The sequence below is a fragment of the Arvicola amphibius genome, chromosome 14 (genome assembly GCF_903992535.2).
Source record: "Arvicola amphibius chromosome 14, mArvAmp1.2, whole genome shotgun sequence".
Classification (NCBI taxonomy): Eukaryota; Metazoa; Chordata; class Mammalia; order Rodentia; family Cricetidae; genus Arvicola; species Arvicola amphibius.
Genome location: NC_052060.1, coordinates 10,276,019 through 10,300,970, shown reverse-complemented (window position 1 = coordinate 10,300,970; position 24,952 = coordinate 10,276,019). Strand labels below are relative to the sequence as shown.

Genomic DNA, 24,952 nt, shown 5'->3' with positions numbered 1-24,952 from the left:
AAGGAGTGGTTTTATATATAGCTAGCAAGAGTAAAATTACAAATAAAAAGTAGCCAAGTAGAGAGAAGTGGCAAAGAAACATCATCAAATCAGGAGCTTAAATAACCCTACAGGAAGGACAAGAGTAGCCCACATGAGAGAAAAAGGAAATGTAATCTCACATAAGACTCTTAAGACCCGGATATTACAGATTAGAGAGGCCCTGTTGAAGTAGTCATACTGAAGGTTGACAGCTTTGGTGACTTTGGATGAGAACAGTTCCACAGGCTCACCTGCTTGAATCCTTGGTCCCCATTGGTAGAAATGTTGGAAAGGGAGTAGGGAAGAGGTGTCCCTGAGGGTGGACTTTGAGCAGCTGCTGCTCCTAGAGCAACCTCTACCTCCTCTTTCCAGATCTAGAAGGGAGCTCTCTCTGCTGTGCTTGCTGTCACCCAGATCTCCGACCCCTGGAAACAAAACGTAAGTCCAATTAAATGTTTGCTTTTGTAAACTGCTTTGGCAGTGAAGTCTACTGACAGCAATACAAAGCAACTAATCCTGGCCTTGTAGGAAAGTTTCTGGTTACATGAGTGAGCTTCCTGTTTGTTGTTCCCCCAGTAGGTATTCTGATACCATGAGACAAGCAATAACCTCTTTTGGCAATGATTGCTCTAGCTGTTCTAACCCTCTGTTCTGGGGGCTCAATGGCTTGAACACCTTTAATTGTTTTCTGTTCTCTTTTCTCCTCATCACAGGGGTGAGAGAGAGGGAGTCTGTCTGGGGAAGGGCTCTTAAAGGACGTTTGAGATAAATGCTTGTGTCTGAAATTGGAGGATTCACGCTCTCAGATTTGGCTCCCAATATGTATAAACAGTGCATATCAATTTACCAACAAGAGAAGGAGCAGGCGTGTCTTCCGCTAACACTTCTCAGCTCCCTGCTCACTTACTATACAAAGCTTCTCAGTTCACCACCTCCATGTGTGCTCCATAGTTGATGGCACTGCCCTCATAAATGCCATCGATGAGTGTCATCTAGCTCATTTCTGTGTTGAGGGGGTATGCCCTATTTCACATATATGTCAACAGTGTCTGATCAGGTAGGCAACTAAGAGTGAATAAAGACAAAAATAAGGTACAGCATACACAGATTTTTATCAAATAGCTGGCATAAGTAGGGAAGAGGCAGAATTCTTTGATCATAAGTCTGAATTTAAAGTGTTGTTGAACATAAGCAAGTTGCATAATCATGAGGAGAATCAAAAAACAGAAGGTTACTGAGAGTCTACAGCCAAAACATTTAATCACTATACTATATATAAGAGAAAAGGAAAGAGGGAAGCATATGGAAGGAGGAAAGGAAAGGGGGAAGCTGACTCTTTTACTGGCTTTTGGGACCCTGCTCCTCATCCTTCGTCACCTTGCCCAGCCTAGTTCCTCCAGGACTAGCCTTCTCACAGTGCCTCCTACTCCCTATGGTGGTTTTTAACCACTTCCTCTTGTCTCAGGCTACCTTCTCTGGGGAATTTTCAGCCCACTAGAAAGAGTTGCCTACTGGTTCAGGGGACCTCTCCCTGTTGACTATGATTGTTCTTTAACTTACTGATCATCCCACTGGTCTCTCTAGACTCCAGCAGAACCCCTGAAACCTTTGCACCAAAAACTTGTGCTCATATCTGAACTGGGGTCAAAATGAGTATTGCCTGAATTTGCAGGAGGCAAGACTGAGAGAAGACAATATCCATAAAAAAGACCCTGAGGCTCCATGTCCAGTATGTTCCAACTGGCTTGGGCTGTCATATCCCTATGGCCTTACTGTTATGGTAAAACTAAAATGCCACATGTCCCTGAGTGGTGGTAGTGGGCAATGGGCAAGAGACCATGGCGGGCATCCTGGCATAGCTCTTCTCCTTGCTCCTGTCCAGTGTTTGTGGTACGGAAATGTCTGGTGTCTGTTTAAGGTATTGGCAGAACAGAAGACAAAGTTAGGTTTAGAGGAAAAAAATAGGACTAGGGAATTTAAGGGGGTGTATCTGACATTTTAAGGTGGATCCTTCAATTCCACTCCCTGGAACTCACAAGAATTCTTTGAGTTTGTGAAACAGAAGTTTTAGACATATACATTCCATAAACAGTAGCATATTTATGTCAGAATAACTGTGACAGATATTTTTGCACAATGAAAAGTATTTTTAAGACTATAAAAGGCAACATGAGAGAGAAATTTGATAACTTGTATTTGTCCTCACAACTTCGTAACTTGCAAGTTTTGTATATGTATTTGTATTTTACTGAAATTTATTTGGTGAGGTCTCATCTGTCAAACTGCATCAGAGATTTTGAGAAGGATAAAATTTTACTTACTTGTGTTAAGATAATACAGCTTCCATGATAAGATTCTTCTTTTCCTCCTCCTCCTTCTCCTCCTTCCTTTTTTGATTTTTGTTCATTTTGGTTTTGTTTTATTTCTTTGTTTTGTTTGATTTTTCAGTTTTTATTTTATTTTTTTTTTTGGTAGGGGAGATTGCAAGGGTAGAGGGAGGGTGTGAGGGGACAGGGAGATGAGCGGGATAAGAATGCATGATGGGAAACCCACAAAGAATCAGCAAAAGGTTATATGCTTTTGGTAGCCTAGGAATTCTCCAGCCTTTTTGTGGTGAACCATGAAGAGAACAAAGCTAGAAGTTTGACCTTCAAAGGGCCAGACTATGACCTTCAAAGCCACCCGACAACAGTTTTCCAAATGCCATCACTGCCTTTCAGGCTGTGGCATTGGTTGTTGCTGGCCGCTTTTAGACAGCTTTGTTCAAGAATCGGGGAGAAGATAAATTGAGGGTCTGAAGAGACAGCTCAGTGGTTAAGAGCATTCGCTTCTCTTACAAAGGGGCCATGTTCTGTGGCTGACAAGGAGGGCTGACTGAGAAGCCAAGGACCATGGCACTGGGCTCTGAGTCTACTGCATGGACTGGCTTTTGGGAACCCAGTCTGTTTGGATCCTCACCTTCCTAGACCTGGAGGGAGGGGGGAAGGTCCTTGGACTTCCCACAGGGCAGGAAACCCTGACTACTCTTTGGACTGGAGAGGGAGGGGGAAGGAGGGAGGGGAGGGAAATGGGAGGAGGGAAGGAGGTGAAAATTTGTAATAAAATATTAGAAAAAAGAAAAAAACCAAAGGGCCATGTTCTGTTCCCAGCACACAGAGAGCAGCTCTCAACTATCAATGTAAGAACACAGCTCTCATCTTAAAAGAAACTTAAGTTTGTTCTGAAGCCATTTTGAGTGACAATGACCTGAAACATGGATTAACTCAAAAGCCATGTTCCAACATGGAAGCAGTTTCACAGGGTTTTTTTTTTTTTTTTATCATTTTAGAAAACAAGGACAGTCACACATCAAGATAACTTTAAAATACATTGGTGAGCACACCAGAAAGGCAGGTAGAATGAGACATGGGATGATGCTGTCTGATGTTATTCTTAGCTCTTGGATTGGTGGAAGCTTAAGTTTTGCTTGGTTAATAACTATTAAGAGATATTTACTTATTATTACTAGAAATTATTTCTAAGTTAATAGCTTATTTATTATCACTAGGTATTGGTTCAGATACAGAGTGGTACAAGGAATGGATGTCTCATAAAGCTAAAACTAGCCCAAGATAAAATATTGAGCTCCTGAACCAACAAAATTCCAATCTCCCCACAGGACTGAGATTCCAACTGGCCCATCAGTCTCTGCAGACACACACACACACCTTGCAGGAGGTTTTTGCTCACAATCAGACACAGCTTCCATTCAGGAATTTTCATTCACACAACCACCTATAATTCCAGCTCTAGGAAATCCAATGCCCTCTTCTTGTGGCTTCCAATGGCACCAGGTACACACAAGGTCTCATACAAGACATTTTATAGCTTCCCTGTCTAAAAACAAAACGAGACAAAAGTACCTGGGATGAGAGCACGGGAAGAATGAGGAAAAGACCTAGAGGCAAATCTCAACAACTCAGCCCCAGGTCTCCCCACAAACAGAGCCAGCAGGCACTGTTCTGGGTAATCGTGGTGGACAAAGGTGGACCTTCATGATGTAGCACAGTAAAACGAGCTGCCAGTGAGTTCTGCAAAAGGTAGAGAGGACAAACACAGAAGACAGGGTTCTCTTGTTTCACAAGCAGATGCCTCCCCCAAGTTAGAGCCAAATTCCTGGGCTGCCACTTCCATTTTTCCCTCGGGCTTCAGGAAATTTCCTCACCTGAAAAGTGCAACAGTCCTGCATTTGAATATTTGCTGGTATGAAGGCACAGCTGCAGTGGAGTGGCAGGGATTCCCAGTCCTCCCGACACCTGTCGAGGGTCATGAGACCTCTCAAGGACTGGGAAGCTGAGAGCCTGAAGCCAGCCCTTTCCCTGATATATCAGTGGCCTCCTTGACTTGCTGGCTGAATGTTGACACCAGTAGGACTGCCTAGCATTCCTGCATTGAATTCTAGGTGTTTCCCAGGGGATGGTGAGTTTGAAACTCATTTGCAGCCACTGAACATCACAGTGGGGACACAGACACCCAGAAAAGTCAGAGCCTCGATCAAGACCACACTCTGTTGATGAACATCTCTGCTCTGCTCCGCTCACTTCCTAGACACTGCCCCTTCCCTCTTAGGTTGCATGAAGTTTATGATGACGTGCTTAAACCCTGAGTCTTCACTGCTTTAAAATGCTAACCAAAGCTGGGCAGTGGTGGCACGCGCCTTTAATCCCAGCACTCAGGAGGCAGAGGCAGGTGGGTCTCTGTGAGTTCAAGGTCAGCCTGGTCTACAAGAGCTAGATCCAGGACAGGTTCCAAAAGCTACAGGGAAACCCTGATTGGAACAACCAGAATAAACAAAAAGAGTAAAATAGTAGCCAGTGGATAGCACATGAAGGGAACCTTGGAACTGACGCAGGACGTGTTTCTGGCCCTGCTTCATGCTAGCCTCCCTCAGGGTCAAATATCAAAAGCTAGCTTGATGACTTGTGAAATTCCTCGCTGTGCAGGATCTGGACTGATGATTGGCAGGGAACACAGAAGCCTTTCACCCTTACGCGGCATTGGATTGCCAGCCCTGTACCTGGCTGCACCATATATTTATGGTGCTATAAATGAGATAGAGATCTGAACCATGAGAGAGCTCTATCACAGCTAATCATTTGTTCAGGACGTTATGGAACCTCGTGTGGATCTGTGCCCTCCCTTGTTCAGATAACTTGTCCTGTGGTGTGGAGCGTGTTGCAAATAGAATGACAGCATCAAGCTACCTACAGTGATCGCATGGTCTCCAGTCTGTACCCATTTACCTTAAAAACTCCTGGATCTAACCAGTGTCTCCCAGGAGCTGGTGGGTTTGAAGCTTTGATGCAATCCATATCCTGGATGGACTGTTCCTCTGAGCATCGCTGTGTAACATAGTCAGCCATCTTTGCATACACGGGGATACATAGCCACCCCCTCTCAATAGTGTCCAAGACAAGCAATGTCTTGCTGCTTGGGACAAGCAAGGCACCAGATGTAGGCAGAGTGAGTAATTCCTGCCTGCATCCCTCAAGGGCAGCGGCAAATGGAAGCACGTTGGAATGTGCTTTGAGTCAGAGGTGCTGACTTTGAAAGCTCAGAATGGCTGCAGTGAACAAAAACCTGTAAGTCACTGGGGACTCTGAAGGGAAAACCACAGAGCCCGGCACTAGAGTACCCATCCTGAGTGGGCAGGTTGTGCACCCTCTGCCACCAGAGCAGAGGGAGTGGAAGTATCCAGATTCTCAAGGAAAGCTGAGGAGGAGTGACGTGGAGAGTTTTCTAGTTAGTGAGATGAGTGGGGAATGGAGGTCAGAGAGGCAGAGAGAAAAGCAAACAGTCAGAGGACAAACAGAAGGATAGGTAGGCATGCCTCCCAGGCCTGTCTCCCAGGCCTCTTCTTGCCTATTATTGGAAATCAAACACAGGCACTGTACAGACTGTATTTATGACCCCACCATTTGGAGAGCATATGAGAAAGGAAGCCTCCAGTAGCCCACAGGCAATGCATCAGAAACCCTATAATGTACGTTCATATTTTCCATTTCCTTAGGCATATATAAAGTTTTTGGCTTATACTTCATGCCCAAGAAGGAAAAGAGGCAATTAACTAACTGATCCTATGGAATCCCCATCATGTTTGCTAAAATAACCATTCAGGCTACTCCAAAGTGATGGCTCAGTGGGTAAAGGTGCCTGTTGCCAGACCTGGTAACCTGAATTCTGTCCCTGGGACCCACATGTGTAGGAGGGAGTTGCTTCTTCATCAGGGCCAACCAGCTAGCTTAGACTCAAAATAATTGCACAGAAACAATATTAATTAAATACCACTTGGCATATTAGTTCTAGATTCTTAATGATAACTCTTACATATTAATTTAACCATTTTTTATTAATCTGTGCATCACCACAAGATCATGACCTATTGGCAAAGTTTTAGCATGTCTTACTCTGGTGGCAGCTCCATGGTGTCTCCCACTTCGCCTTACTTCTCCCAGCATTCAGTACAGTTTTCCCCACCTCCTGGAACTTTCTCCAAAATTGACCACATGCTTGGACAAAAACCAAGCCTCAACAGATACGAAAAACATGTTTAAATAACACCCTGTATCCTGTCTGACCCCACACAATAAAACTGGCTACCAACAACAACAGAAAGCTTACGAACTCATGGAAGAAAACAACTCTCTACTATATGAAAAATAGGACAGAAATAAGAGAGACATTTAAGACATTTTAGAATTGAATAAAATGAAAACACAACATACCCAAATGTAAGGGACACAATGAAGCCATTCTAGAAAGCAAGTTCATAGCACTAACTGCCTACATTAAAAAAAAAAAAAAACACCTCACACTAGTAACTTAAAGCACACCTGAGAGCACTAGAGCAAACAGAAGAATTACATTTAACAGGAGTAGCAAGAAATAAGCAAACTCAGGGTTGAAATAAATAAAATAGAAACAAAAATGTAAGAATAAAAAAAAAACAGAGTTGGTTCTTTGAGAAAAGTTACAATATTGATAAATCCATATACATATTAACCAAAAGGCAGAGAGAATATACAAATTAACAAAATCATAGCTGGAAAGTTATTACAACAGACAATACGGAAATCTTGAGGATTACAAGGATTATTTTAAAACCTATACTCAAACAAATTGGAAAAACTAAAAAAAGGGAAAAAGGATTTTCTCAATAACTAAGATCAGATAAGCAACTTAAACACACCCATAACACCTAAAGAAATAGAAGCTATTATCTAAAGTCTCCCAACCAAATAAGAGCCCAGGGTCAGATAGGTCAGACAGTTTAAACTTAGAATACCCAAACCACATAAAGACCCACAAAGATATAGGGTTACAGAACAATTTCCTTTATAAACATAGATGCAAAAATTCTGAATGAAATACTTGCAAACTGAATTGAAGAGCACCAAAAAGATCATCCACCATGATCAAGTAGGCTTTATCCCAGAGATACAAGGATGGGTCAACATATATAAGTCAATAAATCTAACACACCATAGGCACAAACTGAGAGCCAAAAACCACAAGGTCATTTCATTAGACGTAAAAAAGACCTTGACAGAAATCAACAGCCCTTTGTGATAAAAGTCCTGGGGAGATCAGGGACACAAGGGACGTACCTCAACATAATAAGGGCAATTTATAGCAAATCCACAGCCAACGTCAACATAAATGGACAGGAACTCAAAGTATTTGCACTAATATCAGGAACAAGACAACGCTGTCCACTCTCTCTACACCTGAAGTCTTGACTAGTGCAACAGCACAACTGAAGAAGATCAAGGGGTACATCTTGAAAAGGAAGAAGCCAAAACATCTTTATTTGCAGATAATATGATAGTCTACTTAAGTGATCAAAAAAATTCCACCAGAAAACTCCTAAAGCTATTAAACACTTTCAGCAAAGTAGCAAGATAGATAAATCATATAAACCAAGAGCCCTCCTGTATACAAATTACAAATGGACTGAGGAAGAAATTTGGGAAACAACACCCTTCACAATAGCCTCAAACAATACAAAATATCTTGGGGGTAACTCTGACCAAGCAAGTGGAGGACTTGTTTGATTAAAAACCCTGTCCTTTGCAATACATTGTAGCTTCCAATTTAGTGGTTGTCTGGAATTCCTGAGTGTGCAAACTAGTGGGTCTGTTTCTTGTACCTTCCCTTGGGCTCTTTTCGTCATTTGTTTGTTCAATTCTGATGTGATCGTTTTTTTTATCTTATTATATTTTATATCACCATCACCACATAAAAACCTAGTTGCTTTCTAATGAGAGACAGAGAGGGGGTGGATCCAAATGGGAGGGGAGGGGAGAGATGCTTACAGGAGTAAAGGGTGGGGACACCATATCAGGAAATATTATGTGAGAAAAGAACGTACTTTCAATAAAGAAAACAATGGTGCTTTAAAAAAGATTATGGAAACTGAAAAGTTGAAACAGACTGTGTACAAGCAAGCTGTGTCTCCTGCACCTGCATGTGTGATGGGAAGGGGTACCTGTCTGTTCTGAGCATACTCTTCTATGAGGAACTGTCAAACCAAGGTACTCACAGAGTCTCAAGGGATGTTTTAGTTGGAAAAGTGAGGGTGGCTGGAGTAAAGAGGAAAGCTCACGGTCATCCTGCAATGGGCTTCTCGTGTTACGGTTACCTCCCTTGCACTTCACTGTATTATAGGCATGGGTATGTATCTCATTGGAAAATATTCATCCATCGAGTTCTATAATCTAAGTGTGTACCTAGGTGTGTCTACATGACTTTCAGGTAATATAAAGGAAGAGTTTAAGTGTGAATGGGTGAAATGTATGTGCTTTCTGTGGAGAGAGCATGTGCTGCTGTGTTTGAGGGCTCCACAAAGTCGACCCATGTGGGACCTACACTGGGGTCTGTGTGCACCCTAACCAGTAGAAGGGCTGCACGCCCCTTCCATGCAGGTATGCTCAACCACTTGAAACCGCAACAAGGCTTGCTCACCTACAAAGTTCATGGTTACAAAACTCACAATGGAATCAAAAAATGGAATGAACTTTTCATAATGTTCTAAGTAAATTCTCAACTTTGTATTGGGCTGCATTTATAGATATCTTTGGCCACATGGGCCTATAGGCTGGATTGGACAAAGCCATAAGGTGACTTTTTTTTGCCTACTATTGTCAATATAAACAAACCAACCCACAAACAAATAATCAGAAGTCATTTATTCTAATAAATATTGATGTGTCTTTTAGATGAGCATATGCACGCTCTGTAGTTACATGTGAGCTTCTCAAAGAAGTTGGGACAAAGAGAAGTTTATAAAAACAGTAATAAGGAACATTACAGCTAACACACTGAGAGACTACTCTTTGGCCATGTTTGATTAGGCTTGGTTCCGTCTCTGTTACAGCCATACCACCCTGAATGCACCTGATCTCATCTGATTAGCCTTGATTATATACAGCATAACCTAGTATCATCAGAAATAAGGAAATCTCAAATTGCCTACATCATATTGACTTGTGAGGCATTGTCTCGATTGTTAATTGGCACAGAAGGACCCAGCCTTCTAAGCTTCTGGGTAGCCAAACAGTTAGATATTCTTGATATAAATGGAGGTTTTTCTCCTGCCTGCAAGTTCTTAAATAATCATTCAGAGGCTAAATATCAATTATATATGTTTGACAGATGGCTCAGACTTATTACTAGCTAGCTCTTACATTTAAATTAACCCACTTCTATTAATCTAAGTATTGCCATATGGCCGTGACATTTATTATTCCACTGGCATGTTGTTCCTTGCGTGGCTATTTGGCATCTCCCAGACTCCACATTTCTTCTCCCGGAGCTCTGCTGGGATTTCCTACCTGGCTCTATCCTGCCTTGCCATAGGCCAAAGAAGCTTTTTTTTAATCAGCCAATGAGAGCAATACATATTTACAGTGTACGGAAAGAAATCCCACAGCATCTTGAAGGTTGGTACGTCAAGCAAAATGTAGACGTCTTGTTCCTGTTTCTCATTCTTCAACCTCTGCATCTCTTCCTCCATTACATTGTGGCATTCTTCATAGGAAGACAACCAATGTAAGCATCGGTCTCTGAAGTCTATGGGAAGCTGCAGGAACTAACCACATGCAATGAGGGGTTGTGAAATCCCAGTGTGTGTGAGGTTTATCAAAAGCACGGGTTAAGAGTCTGGGCCTTGGAAGTGGCAGCTCATATGAGAGGGGCAACTGTGGAGTACAGCCTGACACTGAGATCCAAAGGTGTCTCGGTGTCAGAGCTGATCTGAATTAGAGGTTGCATGCCTAGTGTCTGCTGCGAAAGTGACCTTCTGCTTACTTTCTGAAGATGATCCACACACTTTGGAATCACAGAAGTGATGTTATGAAGGAAGTGGTCAGGAAACACCTCTTTTCTACTATGCCATCACAGTAAAAACTCCATGACTCTGTACCAATCCATCGCATCTCTCTCTCTCTCTGTCTCTCTCTGTCTCTCTCTGTCTCTCTCTCTCTCTCTCTCTCTCTCTCTCTCTCTCTCTCTCTCTCTCTCTCTCTCTCTCTCTCTCTCTCCTCTGCTCCCCAGGGTCTCCTACATCGTGCCTGCTCCCTCTGCCATCAGCTTCCTGTGTTGACCATGCCTGGGTGGAGCTGCCTGGTGACAGGAGCAGGAGGATTTCTGGGCCAGAGGGTCGTCCGCATGTTGACTCAGGAGAAAGATCTGCAGGAGATCAGGGCCTTGTACAGGTCCTTCACTCCAAAACACAGGGAGGAGCTATGCAGTAAGTGACCTAGATGCTGGTGAACATATACTAGGTGTGGGGAGGGGTCTCTGGTCACCAAATCAAAACAGGTAGATCTATAAAAAGGCTCAACAGAGATAATCACAGTTGGTGCCACATACAGTCAAGAAGACAACGGACTTCTCCACGATCCTGCAGCTAAAATAAGACAAGGAAGGGTAGGAGTCCTTTCCTTTAAAGGCTGGGGTGTAGTAGCTTCTCTCTGGTTCTTCTACTGCTTCCCCACAGCGCAACATCAGCTCCACGATGTGGCAGGAGAGAAAAATTGCCAAGTCTGTGGTGTCTTAGACAAGGTGGGAGATGTGGCTCTACCACATAACACTCAAGGTATCCCCTCCTGCTATCTCAGGACTCCCCAAAGAACTGACATGTGAGTCTACTTTATCCTGTGTCTGGGCTTCTCCAGCCCTGGCACATCAGCCCTTTTGACCCAGTCTGTCTAAAGTCAGTAGCAAAGCAGAGCAGAGGAAAAATTGCACAGGAAGAGAATCAGATCCTGATATCTACCTCCATCCCAAAGGCTTCCCCCCATCCTTCTCTACTTCAAGGCCTTCTTGGGGTTGTCTGACAAGGGATGGAGGTCTAGAGTAGACACATTCAGCAGAGGCTGGAGTCTATCCTGAGAGGGATTTCTCTTGCCATAGAATTTTACTTCTGCCTCTGTCAAAGGACTCTTTGGCATTCCTTGCAAATTCCGTTGACCGGATTGTTTCAAGAGAGTTGATTCCAAAGGAGTCTCGTTTTTAGAGCTCGTAGAGAAGTGAGGATGGATTGGGAGGAGGCAGAGGGACAACAGAGCTGTCACTGGAAATATGTGTGTCCGCAGACATGTCCTGGAGCATTCTGCACTTACCCCAACATTTGCCAGGGACATCAGGATCCCAGCTTCATGAGGTAGCCGGGAAAGAAGATAGCAGACTGAGAAAGTCATATACAAATTATGAAGCTCAAACCAGTGCGGGTATTGGTACAGGCTGCATGTGTCAAACTGTCAATATTCTAAACCAACATTGTGATTGCTGGTATCGTCCCCTATATTTGAGAGGAACCTGAAGAGAATCCATTGCCCCTAATGTAGTACCGTCCCTTGGAGGAGTCTTCAATTACAGTGTATCTATCTGATAAGAAATACTCACCTAAACCCTCACTGGAGCCCATTCTGAGGTCTCTCAATGCCACTCAAGTTTCCTCTTGTGACTAAGCTGACTCTCCATTTGTACTCAACACAGACCCAGAAAACATCGAGTCCTATCAGGGCGGAACTGAATTTTCCATCTCTGTGCCCCTCTCTTCTGGGTCCTCCTCACTGGAGCTCTGGAGGACACAGTCTGAGTAACCTGTTCCTGGTCCGGGTTACTCTGATGTCTTCATGCCTGGATATTCACAACCTGTGACCGCTGTTACAGCTTCCCACGGCAGGACTCTGCCTCTGCTTCTCCCTTAGTCCAAATCCACAAGTGATTCCCCTTCTCTGTCAATCAAATCCCACTTCTCCCTTTTACATTTGACTACCACCACTTCTCTGGTTGCTTTAATGAGTTTATGAGTTTCCATAACTCTGTTTTCATGTGCAAGGCACAACTGACATCTTACTGCTCAGATTCACTTCTACAAAAGGATGGGGGTGGAAACGATGCTCCCTCCTTCCCTACAAATGCTGCATTTTGAGTGTGGTGCATTTATTGTTCCTTCAGCAGAAAGGCAGGCTCCCCAGGATCCCCTCGCTCTGATTGCCCTTGAACGCCTGGGCTACTCTGTCAGGAAACTTCCATCCCGTGCAGAAAGGTTTCCCAATGACCTGCTTTGTGCTCCTCAGAGCTGCAGACAAAAGCCAAGGTAACTGTGCTGAAAGGAGACATTCTGGATGCCCAGTGCCTGCGGAGAGCCTGCCAGGGCATGTCTGTTGTCATCCATACCGCGGCCGCTGTTGATCTCTCAGGTGTCAGTCCCAGACAGACCATCGTGGATATCAATCTGAAAGGTACAGTACCTCAGGAAGATATGGAGTGAGTGGGAAAATCTGAATGGCCAAATAGCATGAGGACAGGAAGGGATGTGCCAATTGTGGAAGGCCTGCTCCGCTCTGGGTTGCCTCGGCTTACCAGCCCAGTGAGCAGAACTTGGGGCTATTGTCCTCGATGTTTAGAAGAAGACCCTGGACTGAGAGAGGAGGGAACAGTGACCCCACAGATAGTCCGTAGGACAGAAAAGACACAAAGTCACAACCATGACATTCTGACGGCTAGGGAAGTTCTATTGTTCCTCCCTGCCAAAGTGAGGGGACTCCATCTCCAAATGTTTGATATCCATCCACCTCTCTGAAGCAGACCCTGGCCTCTCCTCTGTTGAGAGCCACCACAGCTGCTCCACAGGGGTCTGCCTAGAAAAAGAACCCAGAACTTGTTTTCTTAGAAGCAACAGTTTTTCAATTTCCACAATGCCATCTCTTCAGATCAGCATCCATCTCCTCTTGAAGACTGCTCCTAGCCAGAGCACAGTCTCTTCCTCAAATCCCCATCCCTAAATGCTTAGTGCCTCTGAAAGTAGCTTCTCATGTACTTTAATAAAGGACTTTACTGTATAACACGATCACTCTGACTGTCCCCCAACCCCAAGTCGGTCTTCTTAGTACCACTGTGCTCTGAGGTCCTGCCTGGCTTGTATGCTCCAGGTGACCTCCAAATTTAGTGACTCGGGCTCCTTTTCCAAATCAACTAATTACTTGGGGATTCTCCATTACCAACTCAAAAGGATCCCTTTGAGTTCTGCCTAGGTCCTTTGTTCATACTCTGCTCTGCAGGCTGGTGCTGGGAATATTCGGATTCTCAATCCTGTATTAGTCTTTACTAAATGAGAAAAGAAAAATACCAGCCGTTAGTGTCTAATTTTGAGTGTACACTGCATCCCCAGGTGTACTGGTGCCCATCTGTAATCCTAGCACTCGGGAGGCTGAGTCAGGAAGATCACACCTTCCAGGCCGGTCTGGACTGCACAGTCATAAGACTCTACCTGAGAAGTAGAATAAAAATATATATTGCTTCTATGTGTGGACCTGAGTGGGCCTGCTGTAAGTTCTGCGCTACTTCTGAGAAAATGTGTCTTGAATTTTTGAATTAAAAGCTGGCCCTCCTTTAATGAAATGAAATGCATGAACATAAGTAACTGTTTGCTTTTATTTGGGGGAGGAATCTTTTTAATTTTTTTTGTTGTGGTTGTTGTTGTTGTTGTTGTTTCTCGGGACCAAATCCTCAACACAAGACAAAGGCTCAACCACTGAGCAACATCCCCAAACTAAATGGGAATTGTTTTTAGAAAACAGAAAGGAATAATTTTCCAGAATAAAAATGCTGGCTTTAGTTTGTATCTCCTTGAAACATAGCAGTCACCTGGAAAGAGGGACCCTCAACTGCAGTGTTGCTTCCATCAGATTGGCCTCTGGGGATATCAGTGGGCTACTTTCTTGATTAATGATTGATATGGGAGGGCCCCCGGAGCCACTGCAAGCTATCACCATGTGGCAGGTGGTCCTGCATTCTATGGGAAACAAAGTAGTAAATAGCATTCCTCCATGGTTTCTGCCTTTTTTCCTGGGGTGACTTTCCTCAGTGAAACTTATCAGAATATCTAAACTATATATAAACCTTTTCACAGCAACAAAAAGCAAAATAAGACTCAGTGGCTCAGTGGGGCTGGCCTTGTCTAACATATGGAAGAACCTAGATTTGATCCCTAGCACTGAAAAGTAAGTACATGCAAAGAGAGGGAGGGGGGGGAAGAGACAGAGACAGAGAGACAGAGACAGAGACAGAGACAAAGAGAAGCAGACAGAGAGAGACATAGAAAGAGAGAGACAGAGAGACAGAGAGAGACAGAGAGAGAGAGTCCTATGAATTGAGAAACCTAGAAATCCCTGTTTTCCAGAATCTAATTTTAGGGTTAGTCTGTGGCTGTAGAATGGCGATTTGAGTCAAGATCAGGTCAGAAGGCATTTGGATCTGTAGCGGCCCTTCCAGTGGGGTCGAGGAGGCCATGAATCTGATATCATGACCACAATGGGCCCTTTGGTTTATTTCCTGTTGGTAATGGCGAGCTTCCTGTGAGCAGGTACTCAGCTCCTGTTGGATGCTTGTGTGGAAGAGAGTGTTCCAGTCTTCATCTACAGCAGCTCAATGTCCGTGGCTGGACCAAACTCCTACAAGGAGATCGTCCGGAATGCCTGTGAGGAAGAGAATCACGAAAGCAAGTGGTCTGACCCATATCCATACAGCAAGAAGATGGCTGAGAAGGCTGTGCTGGCAGCCAATGGGCGCACCCTGAAAGCTGGCGGCACTTTGCAGACTTGTGCCTTAAGACTCCCATTCATCTATGGAGAAGGAAGCCAACTGCTTTGGGGCATAATGAATAGAGCACTCGAAAACAATGGCGTTATTCGGAATTTTTCCAAATTCTCTGTGGCCAACTCAGTGTATGTGACCAATGGGGCCTGGGCACACATTTTGGCTGCCAGGAGCCTTCGAGACCCCAAGACGTCATCAAACATCCAAGGACAATTCTACTACATCTCAGATGACACTCCTCACCAAAGCTATGATGACTTATATTACAATCTAAGCAAGACATGCGGTTTCCACTATGATTCCAGCTGGAGCCCTCCTCTGTCCGTGCTGTACTGGCTTGGCTTCCTGCTGGAAGCTGTGAGCTTCCTGCTGCGTCCAATCTACAACTACCAGCCTCCCTTAAGCCGCTTCATGGTCACAGTGTTAAATAGTGTGTTCACCTTCTCCTACAAGAAAGCTCAGAGAGATCTGGGCTATGAGCCACCTGTCAGCTGGGAGGAAGCCAGGGAGAAAACTTCGGAGTGGGTCGGGTCACTAGTGGAGCAGCACAAGGGGACACTGAACACAAAGACTCAGTGACGTGATGATGGCAGGAACATGGCCCTAGGTGCCATCAGAGCCTCAAGAACAGGTCTAAGACACAAGCCAACTCTTACACTTCCCTTTGATATACTGGCCAACTTGTCTTCAGGTCACCAGAAGCCTTGCCAGCCTCTGGTCCAGCCACAACCTTCTGCCCTAAACACTTGTGCAGCAAAACAAGAGGCTGTGCCTCAGCTGCTAGGACCAAAGGCTCAGTTGCTGGCGCTGAACTGCCTGGAGCCTCTTGTAACTTAGAATTCCGTCAGTGTTTCCACTTCCCCTCTCAGAGACCCACAGCATTTTTTGTCAGGGAAGATTTCCATGGCTTCATAAAGCTCGCGGTAAAGAACAATAAAAAAATATTAATGCCTAATCTGCAACTTGGTTTGGTCAATCTCATTTCCGGCTTCCCTTTCCGTATCCAGTTAAGGCTATAGTCAGAACAGAAACAGGATCTCACTCCTGCGTCGGTCGACGGGCCCAAGCACAGACTACCTGACTGACCTAGAGTTCCTCGGTTCAGCATCACCAGGTCACAGACAGCATCTTGCCTATGGTCTTAGGAAGTTCAAACCCTCCTCCCACTGCATGGTGGAGCTCACAGTGCTTGTCAGTGGGTACCAGCAGAGCCCTGGAACATAGACTCTTCCTTGAGGGAAGAGTCTTGCCTCCCTTCGTCTCCCTCCTTCTTACCCTTCTTACCAACTTTCGAGGGCCTCTTTAGAACCAGGACAAGCCTTAAGAGGTACCTGGGAGGGTGTGAGAACTGTCACAGATGGCCCTGGGCATCAGAGATGATCTGAGAGTCTCTTTCTAATGTACTTCCTCCTGAGCCTATAATGAAGATCTACAATCCGACCTCTAAATGTAACTGCCTCTCCTTCTCTTGTCTTCTGTTTCCCCATCTCCCACGCCACATCCTTCTATTGCCTTAGCATCTTTTACCCCCTCTCCCTCCTCATCCCTCAGTTTCCCTGAGCATAGGAACCCAGTCAAAGCAAACCTGAGGTCTTACAGGAGAACTGAGTAAGTCGCTGACTACAGAACCCGCAGTTCAAAGAAGCCCTGTCAGCTCCACCGGACACCATCAAACTGAAGGAGCTGTGGGGACACAGTATAGAGGAAAAAACTGTCTCTTGTCCCAACTGGGTATTAACTTGCCTGCCTTTTGGTTTCACAGACAACACTAAAGTCTCACCCAACATCAAAACTTCTTTCTCACCCTGCATTAATTAATGTTTATAGGAAGCCATTGGCTGGGACTGAGCTCCTGTGCTAGGATCAGGAGACAAAGCCACGCTGGAGTTCCTTACAGTAAACCAAATGGAAGAGTGTTACCCTGACCACTGACATATGAGGAAACAGCCTCACTTTCAAACAGGCCGTTCATAGCCTAGGAAGTCCACTTTGTCTCACGTGTACAGAGGGTCATCTGGAAGTGTACGCTCTGCCTTGGTCATCTGGCAGTGTACGCTCTGCCTTCTTATCTGGTTCTGCTTTCTTTGTCCCTGCCAGGCCAAGAGACCCCCTCAGTTCAGCTCACTGGACGATGTCCTATGGAATAAAAGGAAGAGTTACCTTGGAACATTAATCCCAAGGAAGATTTCTTTCTAACAACAGTTGGTTATATGATTATGTGTTGACTCCTACATCCATAAATTCTTTGAGCTGAACAGTGACTAAGGATTTAGCCCCAGCAGTCACTGTCCAGAAGGAAGGGGGAAATGCTCTATCTGCAATGACACAAGGAAAAGCTCTTACTGGGCATCCAGGTTGGGCACAGCTGAGGACTGGTGCACATACACCCCAGGCAGCTTGTCCAGAGTGAGTGTCCACACACCTGGGGTACACTGAACACCTTCCATAAGCAGGTTCTATTAGCTCAGAAGGAAGTGATTCTGGTGGGGTATGGGAAAGGATCTTCAATCTTGATTTCAGCCTGCTGAAATCCCTCACTGAATCCACTGGACCGTTTTCTCTGGGAAAAGCAGTCTCCCAAGGTCTAGCCAGAGTGGCTGGAAAGAAGAAACTGGTTTGTGTATCTAGCCTGACAAACATAAGGCCTTAGTATGCTTTGAATAACAAAGACCCCCCCTTACCTACTCATCTAAACACAGAGTGGTAAAGGCCTTCACAAAGGGGCTATGTACTACATGCAAATTACCACAAGGAGGCAGTAAAGGCTCAAAAAAACGGCACCTGCCCAAGCCTGTGAACCCCCTTTCCTTTTCCCCAGGATTATGCAGTCTGTGGTCATGGAATAAGGGAAGCACAGGGCAGAGCTCCCCCACGGGTTTAAGTGTGGTGTGCATATGACTGAAAGAAAGGAACTGAGCAGAAGGTGTCTGGGAAAGGTTCAGGAGACAGGTGGGACTTGGAAAGGCGAGTCAGATGGATCCATGCTGGGCCGACAGCTGGAGAGATGGTGCAGAGGAGGCGTGTTCAAGCAGGGGAGGGCCGAGGTGAGTAAAGACACTGGACACCACTGAAGCCGGGTTTGCTGAGAGTCGGTGCGTGTCCTGGGTGCCATACAGAGTCAGGCACTGGACAAGGGTGGCCTCTGGGGACCCAGCAGAGTGTCCAGCGAATGAGACCATCTGTAGGACAATGGCCAGAGGCAATGCTTGGTCTTAGATCGCCAAGTACTGGAGTGTGAGCTTTGGCAAGCAGAGTGAGAACACACAGCTCAAGGAAGAGGGTGGGTGGCTCCTGCTCCCCGGTAAGAGTGTGGAATGCTGTTTCTTAACAAGATGATGGGAGGCAACAGTGACCTAACTCTTTGCCCTTGGTGTGACTCCCACACATACACATCATCAAAACCGGAACCTTCAGAAAACTTGATACAAGCTTTCAATTTAAAGACTTGCAATCTGACAGAAAAGAAGTAAGCAGGCTAAGAAAACGTAGTTGATGCTGAACCCGGGGCTTTGACCTCAGTGCTCCATCTCATATCTAGGCTTATAGTCTAGTAGAGGGAGAAAACCGTGACATTGGGTAGGGGATCAGTGCCCCGAGAGTGGTCAAGTGCTAAGGGAGGGCGGTATTCTAGCTGGATGAGGGAAGTAGAAACTGTCAGCTTTAGTAATGGATAATGACAGTCACGGGACAGACCCCAGGCCCTGCTCAATATCCTATGAAAAGCAGTAGGTATTTACGTTCAGCTTCCTGGGGCAGATGAATTTGAAAAGATGAGGGGACACCCCAAGAATCTAATAGTAAGATGGATGTCAGGTGCATGTGACTGCAGCAAAATGGAATTCAGGTCTAGTGAGGCAAGCTTGGGGCGGAGTGGACGAGACACCAGGGAGGAAAAAGGTTCCTCACTGCTAACCCAGGGCTCATTTGCTCCAGATAGAAACCTGACATCACACAGCCCCCTCTGCTGGTTAGTTATAACCATGGTCTTGACTTGACCTGGAATCTCCTGGGAAGACAGCCTTTCCAAGGAAGTATGTAGAACAGGTTGACCCCTGTGCATGTCTGTTCTTAATCAAGGTGAGATGGTGTGAGAGCTAAGAAAGCTACAGGGAGCAGAAGCCACAGGCCGGCTGCATGGATGCATTTGCACCTCTGTGCTCTTGACTGTGTATGTGACCAGCCTCTTAAGTCTCTGCCTTGATTTCCCCAAAACAATGGACCATAACCCGTGACAGTATGCCAAATAAAACTCTCTCCCCCTTATGCTGCTTCTAGCCAGGGAATTTATCACAGCAACAGAAGTGACTTGGGCATTTCAGCAAGCCTTATAAGTCATCATTATGGGAATCGGGGTGCACTCGGGAGCACAGCAGTAAGAAGGGCTCCTTCACATCACCTGTAAAGGAGGGAGCATGATAAGGAGAGAAAGGAGGGAGGAAGGGAGGGTAGGACAAAGGGAGGGAGAGGGAGGGAAGGAGGGACAGAAGGAGAAAGGGAGGCAGGCACAGGAAAAGAGACTGACAGACTTGAGAAGACACAGAAGACTTCCATGAAAGCAAATATCACCTACAAAGGAACAAGAAGGGAAATTTAATAAAGTTCTAAAATAAAATAATACCCATAGGACTGCTGTGCTATAAAAATTTAAAAAAAAAAACAAGGAAAGTCTGACTTTAAAAGTTAATGTACCACCCTGGCTACTGCCTCTCTCTTCCTACCCCATCCGGCTTGCATCCAGAAAAACCCTCCCTTCTTCCTCCAGTCTTCGGGTACATAACATCTCCAGCTCAGCCTGATCTGGGCACTGGGACCAGGTAGGGAGTGCAACTGGCGGGAGGGAGTTTCTTTGTTTCAATAGCCTGCCTGCAGCAAGGTAGGCCCTTTTTCTGGGATCTCCTTGGCAAGCATGGACACCTGATCCTGTAAAAGAAGATCCATAGAGTAGCATTCAGAAGAAGAGATGGGCAGGCGCCAATGCAAGAATTCCTCCAGCAATCTGAAAAATAACATGAAATCACCAGAACCCAGCAATCATACAACAGGAAGATTTGAACACCTCAATCAAGAAGAAGTAGAAAGCATTGACTTTTTGAAAGTGATAGAGGCCCTTAAACAAAAGGTGAAAACTCTCTTAAAGAAATAGATGAGAGGAAGAACATGAGAAAGAAAGTCAGAACCGTGAGGGATGCGTTCACCCACGGAGACGGCGGGAGAGAACTAACGGGAGATCACCAAGTCCAGTTGGAATAGGACTGATGGAACATCCGACCAATCCGGACTCTCTGAAAGTGGCTGACGGTGGAGGCTGACTGAGAAGCCAAGGACAATGGCGATGGGCTTGGTCTCTACGACAAGGACGGGCTCTGTGTGAGCCTTGTCAGTTTGGTTGCTCACCTTCCTGGACCTGGAGGGAGTTGGGAGGACCTTGGACTTAATATAGTGTAGGGAACCCTGATGGCTCTTTGGCCTGGAGAGGGAGGGAGTTGGGGTATGGGTGGAGGGGAGGAGAGGGAAGGGGAAGTAAGAGGGGAGGAGATGGTAAATTTTAATTAAAAAAAATGAGAGAGAAAAAGAAATAGATGAGAAGAATAACAAAAAGTTTGAAGAATTGAGTAAATCCGTAAATGATATCCTAGGAAACCAAGGAAAAACAATCAAACAGATAATAGAAACAGTTCAAGACTTGAAAACTGAAAGGAGTCAAGGAAGAAAACACAAACAAAATTATTTGCTCTATGCAGGCACCAGTTCAACTTGTCCATGTTTAGTGAGCTATGAAAGTGCTCTCTTCAACAATAAGACCTTAACACCAGTTTGGGGAGAACAACCAACAGACTTGCCAATAGCCAGGGTTATCTATAGATTGCTATGGGGCTCCAATGGCCAACAACCAAACTAGATTATAGGTAACCATTTCCAGTACTGGTGGTTTCATTTGGTGGTGAGAGATGTCTAGTTGGGGCTTTGTCTCCCCTGCAAGTGGTGATTCCAGTTTAGAATTATTTTATGTATGTTATATTTTAAGAAGTTTCTAAACAACCCCTCAAATGGCACTTAGTTTTAGCTATCCTGCCCAGTATTCCTTCCCTTGTCTCTTTTCTCCCCTTCCCAAATAGTTCTATCTATTTACCAGCAAACATTTTTATTTACGTTGAGTAGGGGTGGATCTGGGAGAAGCTAAAGGTAGGGAGTTGCAGGTGGATAGGATCAAAATACACTCTATGAAATTTCAAAGAGTCTATAAAATAGTTTTAAAAAGAGTTTAATCCATATGAATTGCATGTGTGACAATAACATAACAAATTAAGCTTATCTGCCAATGAAATTGTTGAACTGTTGTAGGCCCATATTTCTGTATGGTGTGGCATCCAGGCTCTAAAGCCATAGGCCCCACATGAGGATGGTCACTAGCCTACTAGACAGGCAGTTACAACCTAACAAAAGGTCAGGATGTTGTTGCTCTGTTGATGGCAAGAGGGTGGCGCTTTGTTCCCAGCTGCCTGGCTATCTTACACCCGAAGTAATCACACCAAAACTGTATTCATTTAAATAACTACCTGGCCCATTATCTTTAGCCCCTTATTGGCTAACTCTCACATATTGATTTAACCCATTTCTAATAATCTGTATATATCACCACAAGGTCGTGGCTTACTGAGAAAGACTCAGCATGTCTGACCTGGAGGCTCCATGGTGGCTCTCTCTGACTCTCTGCTTTCTTCCTCCGAGAATTCAGTTCTGTCTTCTCTGCCTACCTAAGTTATGCCCTATCAGGTCAAGCAGTTTCTTTACTGATTAACCAATGAAACCAACACATAAACAGAAGGACCTCTCACACCATTTTCCCTTTTCTGTTTAAAAAGAAAGGAAGGCTTTAACTTTAACATAGTAAAATTACCTATAACAAAACAGTTATCAAGCAAGAATTACAGTTACAATATTTATATCTATTTTAACTTTTATTATAACAAAGGAAAACTATAACTATCTATCTATTCTTCAATTCCATCAAAGACTCCAGAAGGATATAATATTACCTAAGTAAACAGGAAGTGCATTGTAAGCAACTTCCAAAACTCTAGAAATGACAGAGACATCTCGCTGCCTACCCAAAGTTATTCTGTACCATTGGGGCATCGATCTTCAGCCTACAGGCCCGTAGTATCCAGCAGACTTTTCCAGGAAGCAGGAAATTTCAAAGACAGTTCAGTCACTTTCTTCTGTATCCTGCAGAATGTCTCACAGACTCTTTTATGAATCAGGAACCCCGAAAGACCATCTCGCCTTTTGGCAAGTTCAGCAGTCATCTCTCTGTGGGTTTGTCATGTCAAGTTTATACAACAGTCCAGGCAAGAGCAGTTTCTGGCCCAAATGGCCAGAAACTCCATAACTAACTCCATAAGGAGCATCTTCAATGCCCAACATCCTCACGAAGTAGCTTGGTGCTGCCAGGAGCAGATGTGTCTCATTATCATGAAAAGTCCTAACTTATTAAAATATTTTAAATGCCATATTCTGTAGTCTTTGAAAGATCTGAAGAATGCCTATCTGAAATATAAATAAAAATAAAAATATGCACATCTAGAAAATCTAACTAATGTAACTACAAATTGACTGTTATAGATGATTACCTATTAACCTATATTTCTTAATTATACATTACATTTTTAAATGAGCTACACAATACCTTAATCAAGATCAGAAATACATATACATATAACAAAATTGACCTTAAATTTATATCAATTAAGCAAGATTTATACCAATGCAAATTATTCGTATCTATATAATATTCTCCCTTTAAATGTAAAAGAACATTTATAAACAATATTTGGGAATATGGCATAGATTTATCCATACTGCTTCGTGTTGATTGGGGGCACTGTTAATCAGGTCTTTCAAGGTGTATCCTGTGTGCTAGATTCATCTCAGTCACCAGTTGGGCAAAATAATTTCTTGAGGGTGTTCACAGAAACCTTTCGGGAGGGCGTGATCTATCAAACCATATTTGCCTAGAGGCAATCCACAGGTTCTCATCTTCTGTGAAAACAAAAGAAGAACCTCTTTTCCAAAACATCATATCCTTAGACCCAAATTCTGAAGTCATAATACCTTTATAACATCCATGCTGGTTTAGCTTAACAGCCCACACAATGAAACATCTCTCTGTACTTAGCTCCTTCACAGTCAAAAAATTTAAAGAAAACACAATAATATACAGAATCCAGACTCTGTGTGAATTTTCCATTTTTACGTGTCTCATTTTTTTATTTCCTTTAAACTATGATTATCTGTACTCTGTCTCTTTAAAGACTTTACCCTTTTTTAAAGCATTAACTTTATTTTAGGAATCTCTATACTCTTTTTCTTCTCTCTCCCAAGCCTCATACATTTATCCAAGATTGTGACCAATTTAGAGGTCTTTTATGTCTGAATCTGTCCTATTGCATTGTCTTTAATTCTCTACTGTCTTGAAGAGATTTTAAAATGCTAAGCAGGTTGGTTGCAGCTGTTCTGGATGTTGGCTCCACCTCTCTCCAATTTCAAAATGGTGGATGGACCATTTCTGCTAGCTCTGGGACCACCAGGTAGGAGCCACACTCGGCACTTTAACTCTGAGAATGAGTTTGCAGCACATAAGCTCTTTTTATCTGAGGTACAGCCAAATCTGCCACACAGAGCCCTGCAGAGTGTGGAAAAATCCCTGTGTATGGCAGCAGGAATCTGCCATGCTCTCCTGCCTGTGCATGCCTAGTAGACCTGATCCCACTGCCTGCCCAGGCAGGGAGCACCAAGCACAGGCATGGTCTCAGGAACTCTGTTCCTAACTCCAAGTGGGAACACAAACATCAGGCCCACAAATGCTCCATAGCCAGAGTTTGCACCAGTGGCAGGGCCCAGGAAGCCTCCTTTTAAAAGGGTGGGGGGTTATTCTTCTCGTTTTGTTTTGTTTTTACTGCTAAGTCAGGAAAATCTCTCTGCAGCACACTACCAGCAAACAGCAAAAAGCTGTGTTAAACTCTGTTTTTTTTTCTGTGTTTAAAATTGAGCTTTCTCAGGTTTTTAAGTAGATTTAGTTGGCCACGTTGGGCCACCAAACTGTTGCATGGAGAGCCGGGGGAGGTTTTGTTCTGTTCCAGCCACCTGGCTAGCTTACATCTGAAATAATCACACAGAAATTGTATTAATTAAGACACTGATTGGCCATTATCTCTAGCCTCTTATTGGCTAACTCTCACATCTTGATTTAACCTATTTCTAATAATCTGTATATCACCACAAGGTCACGGCTTACCGGAAAAGATTCAGCTTGTCTGACCTGACAGCTCCATGGTGGCTCTCTCCGACTCTCTGCTTTCTTCCTTCCAGAATACAGTTCTGTCATCTCCACCTACCTAAGTTCTACCCTATTAGGCCAAGCAGTTTCTCTATTGGTTAACCAATGAAAATGACACATAGAAGAACCTCCTACAGCTGGCGCTCTTGCAGAACACAGTTTTATCTGGTAAAGTGAATGATTAAAGGTCTGGGGAGGTGGAGCACGAGCACACACATTAGGACCAGAAAGGTGGTGACCTATGCCTGGGCAGGGCGACGCCCAAGGAAACTCTGGTGGAGGTTCAGAGCAGTCCTGATGTGCAAATTGATCATCCTACATGGGTATAGGGGCAAAATACTATTTGAATCAATAGTGCAGGACAATTCTATATCCTGTCAATTATGTTTTAAATAAATGCTGATTTGCCAGTAGCCAGGCAGGAAGCATAAGCAGGACAAACAGACA

The 24,952-nt window shown here is 44.3% G+C and overlaps 2 protein-coding genes across 3 annotated transcripts in view; both read left to right on the top strand.

Moving 5' to 3' along the window:
* The first annotated feature begins 320 nt into the window (after positions 1-320).
* Positions 321-16,123, top strand: LOC119801288 (NADPH-dependent 3-keto-steroid reductase HSD3B3-like). The gene is made up of 4 exons (XM_038311809.2): positions 321-459; positions 10,615-10,810; positions 12,648-12,812; positions 14,936-16,123. The coding sequence occupies exons 2-4, from the start codon at positions 10,666-10,668 to the stop codon at positions 15,745-15,747; spliced, it is 1,122 nt and encodes a 373-aa protein (XP_038167737.1). The 5' UTR covers positions 321-459; positions 10,615-10,665; the 3' UTR covers positions 15,748-16,123.
* Positions 342-24,952, top strand: part of LOC119801286 (NADPH-dependent 3-keto-steroid reductase HSD3B3-like) — a 47,636-nt gene continuing 23,025 nt past the window's right edge. Inside the window, exon 1 of one of the 2 annotated variants that reach the window (XM_038311805.2) lies at positions 342-459. The gene's annotated coding sequence lies outside the window, so the exon portion shown is untranslated. The remainder of the gene's footprint in view (positions 460-24,952) is intronic. The other variant, XM_038311804.2, reaches the window with a different exon arrangement.

Coding starts and splice junctions, on each gene's coding strand:
- LOC119801288 (XM_038311809.2), top strand. CDS start 10,666: ATGCCTGGGTGGAGCTGCCTGGTGACAGGAGCAGGAGGATTTCTGGGC. Junction 10,811..12,647: donor ACACAGGGAGGAGCTATGCA/GTAAGTGACCTA, acceptor TGTGCTCCTCAG/AGCTGCAGACAAAAGCCAAG. Junction 12,813..14,935: donor CGTGGATATCAATCTGAAAG/GTACAGTACCTC, acceptor TCCTGTGAGCAG/GTACTCAGCTCCTGTTGGAT.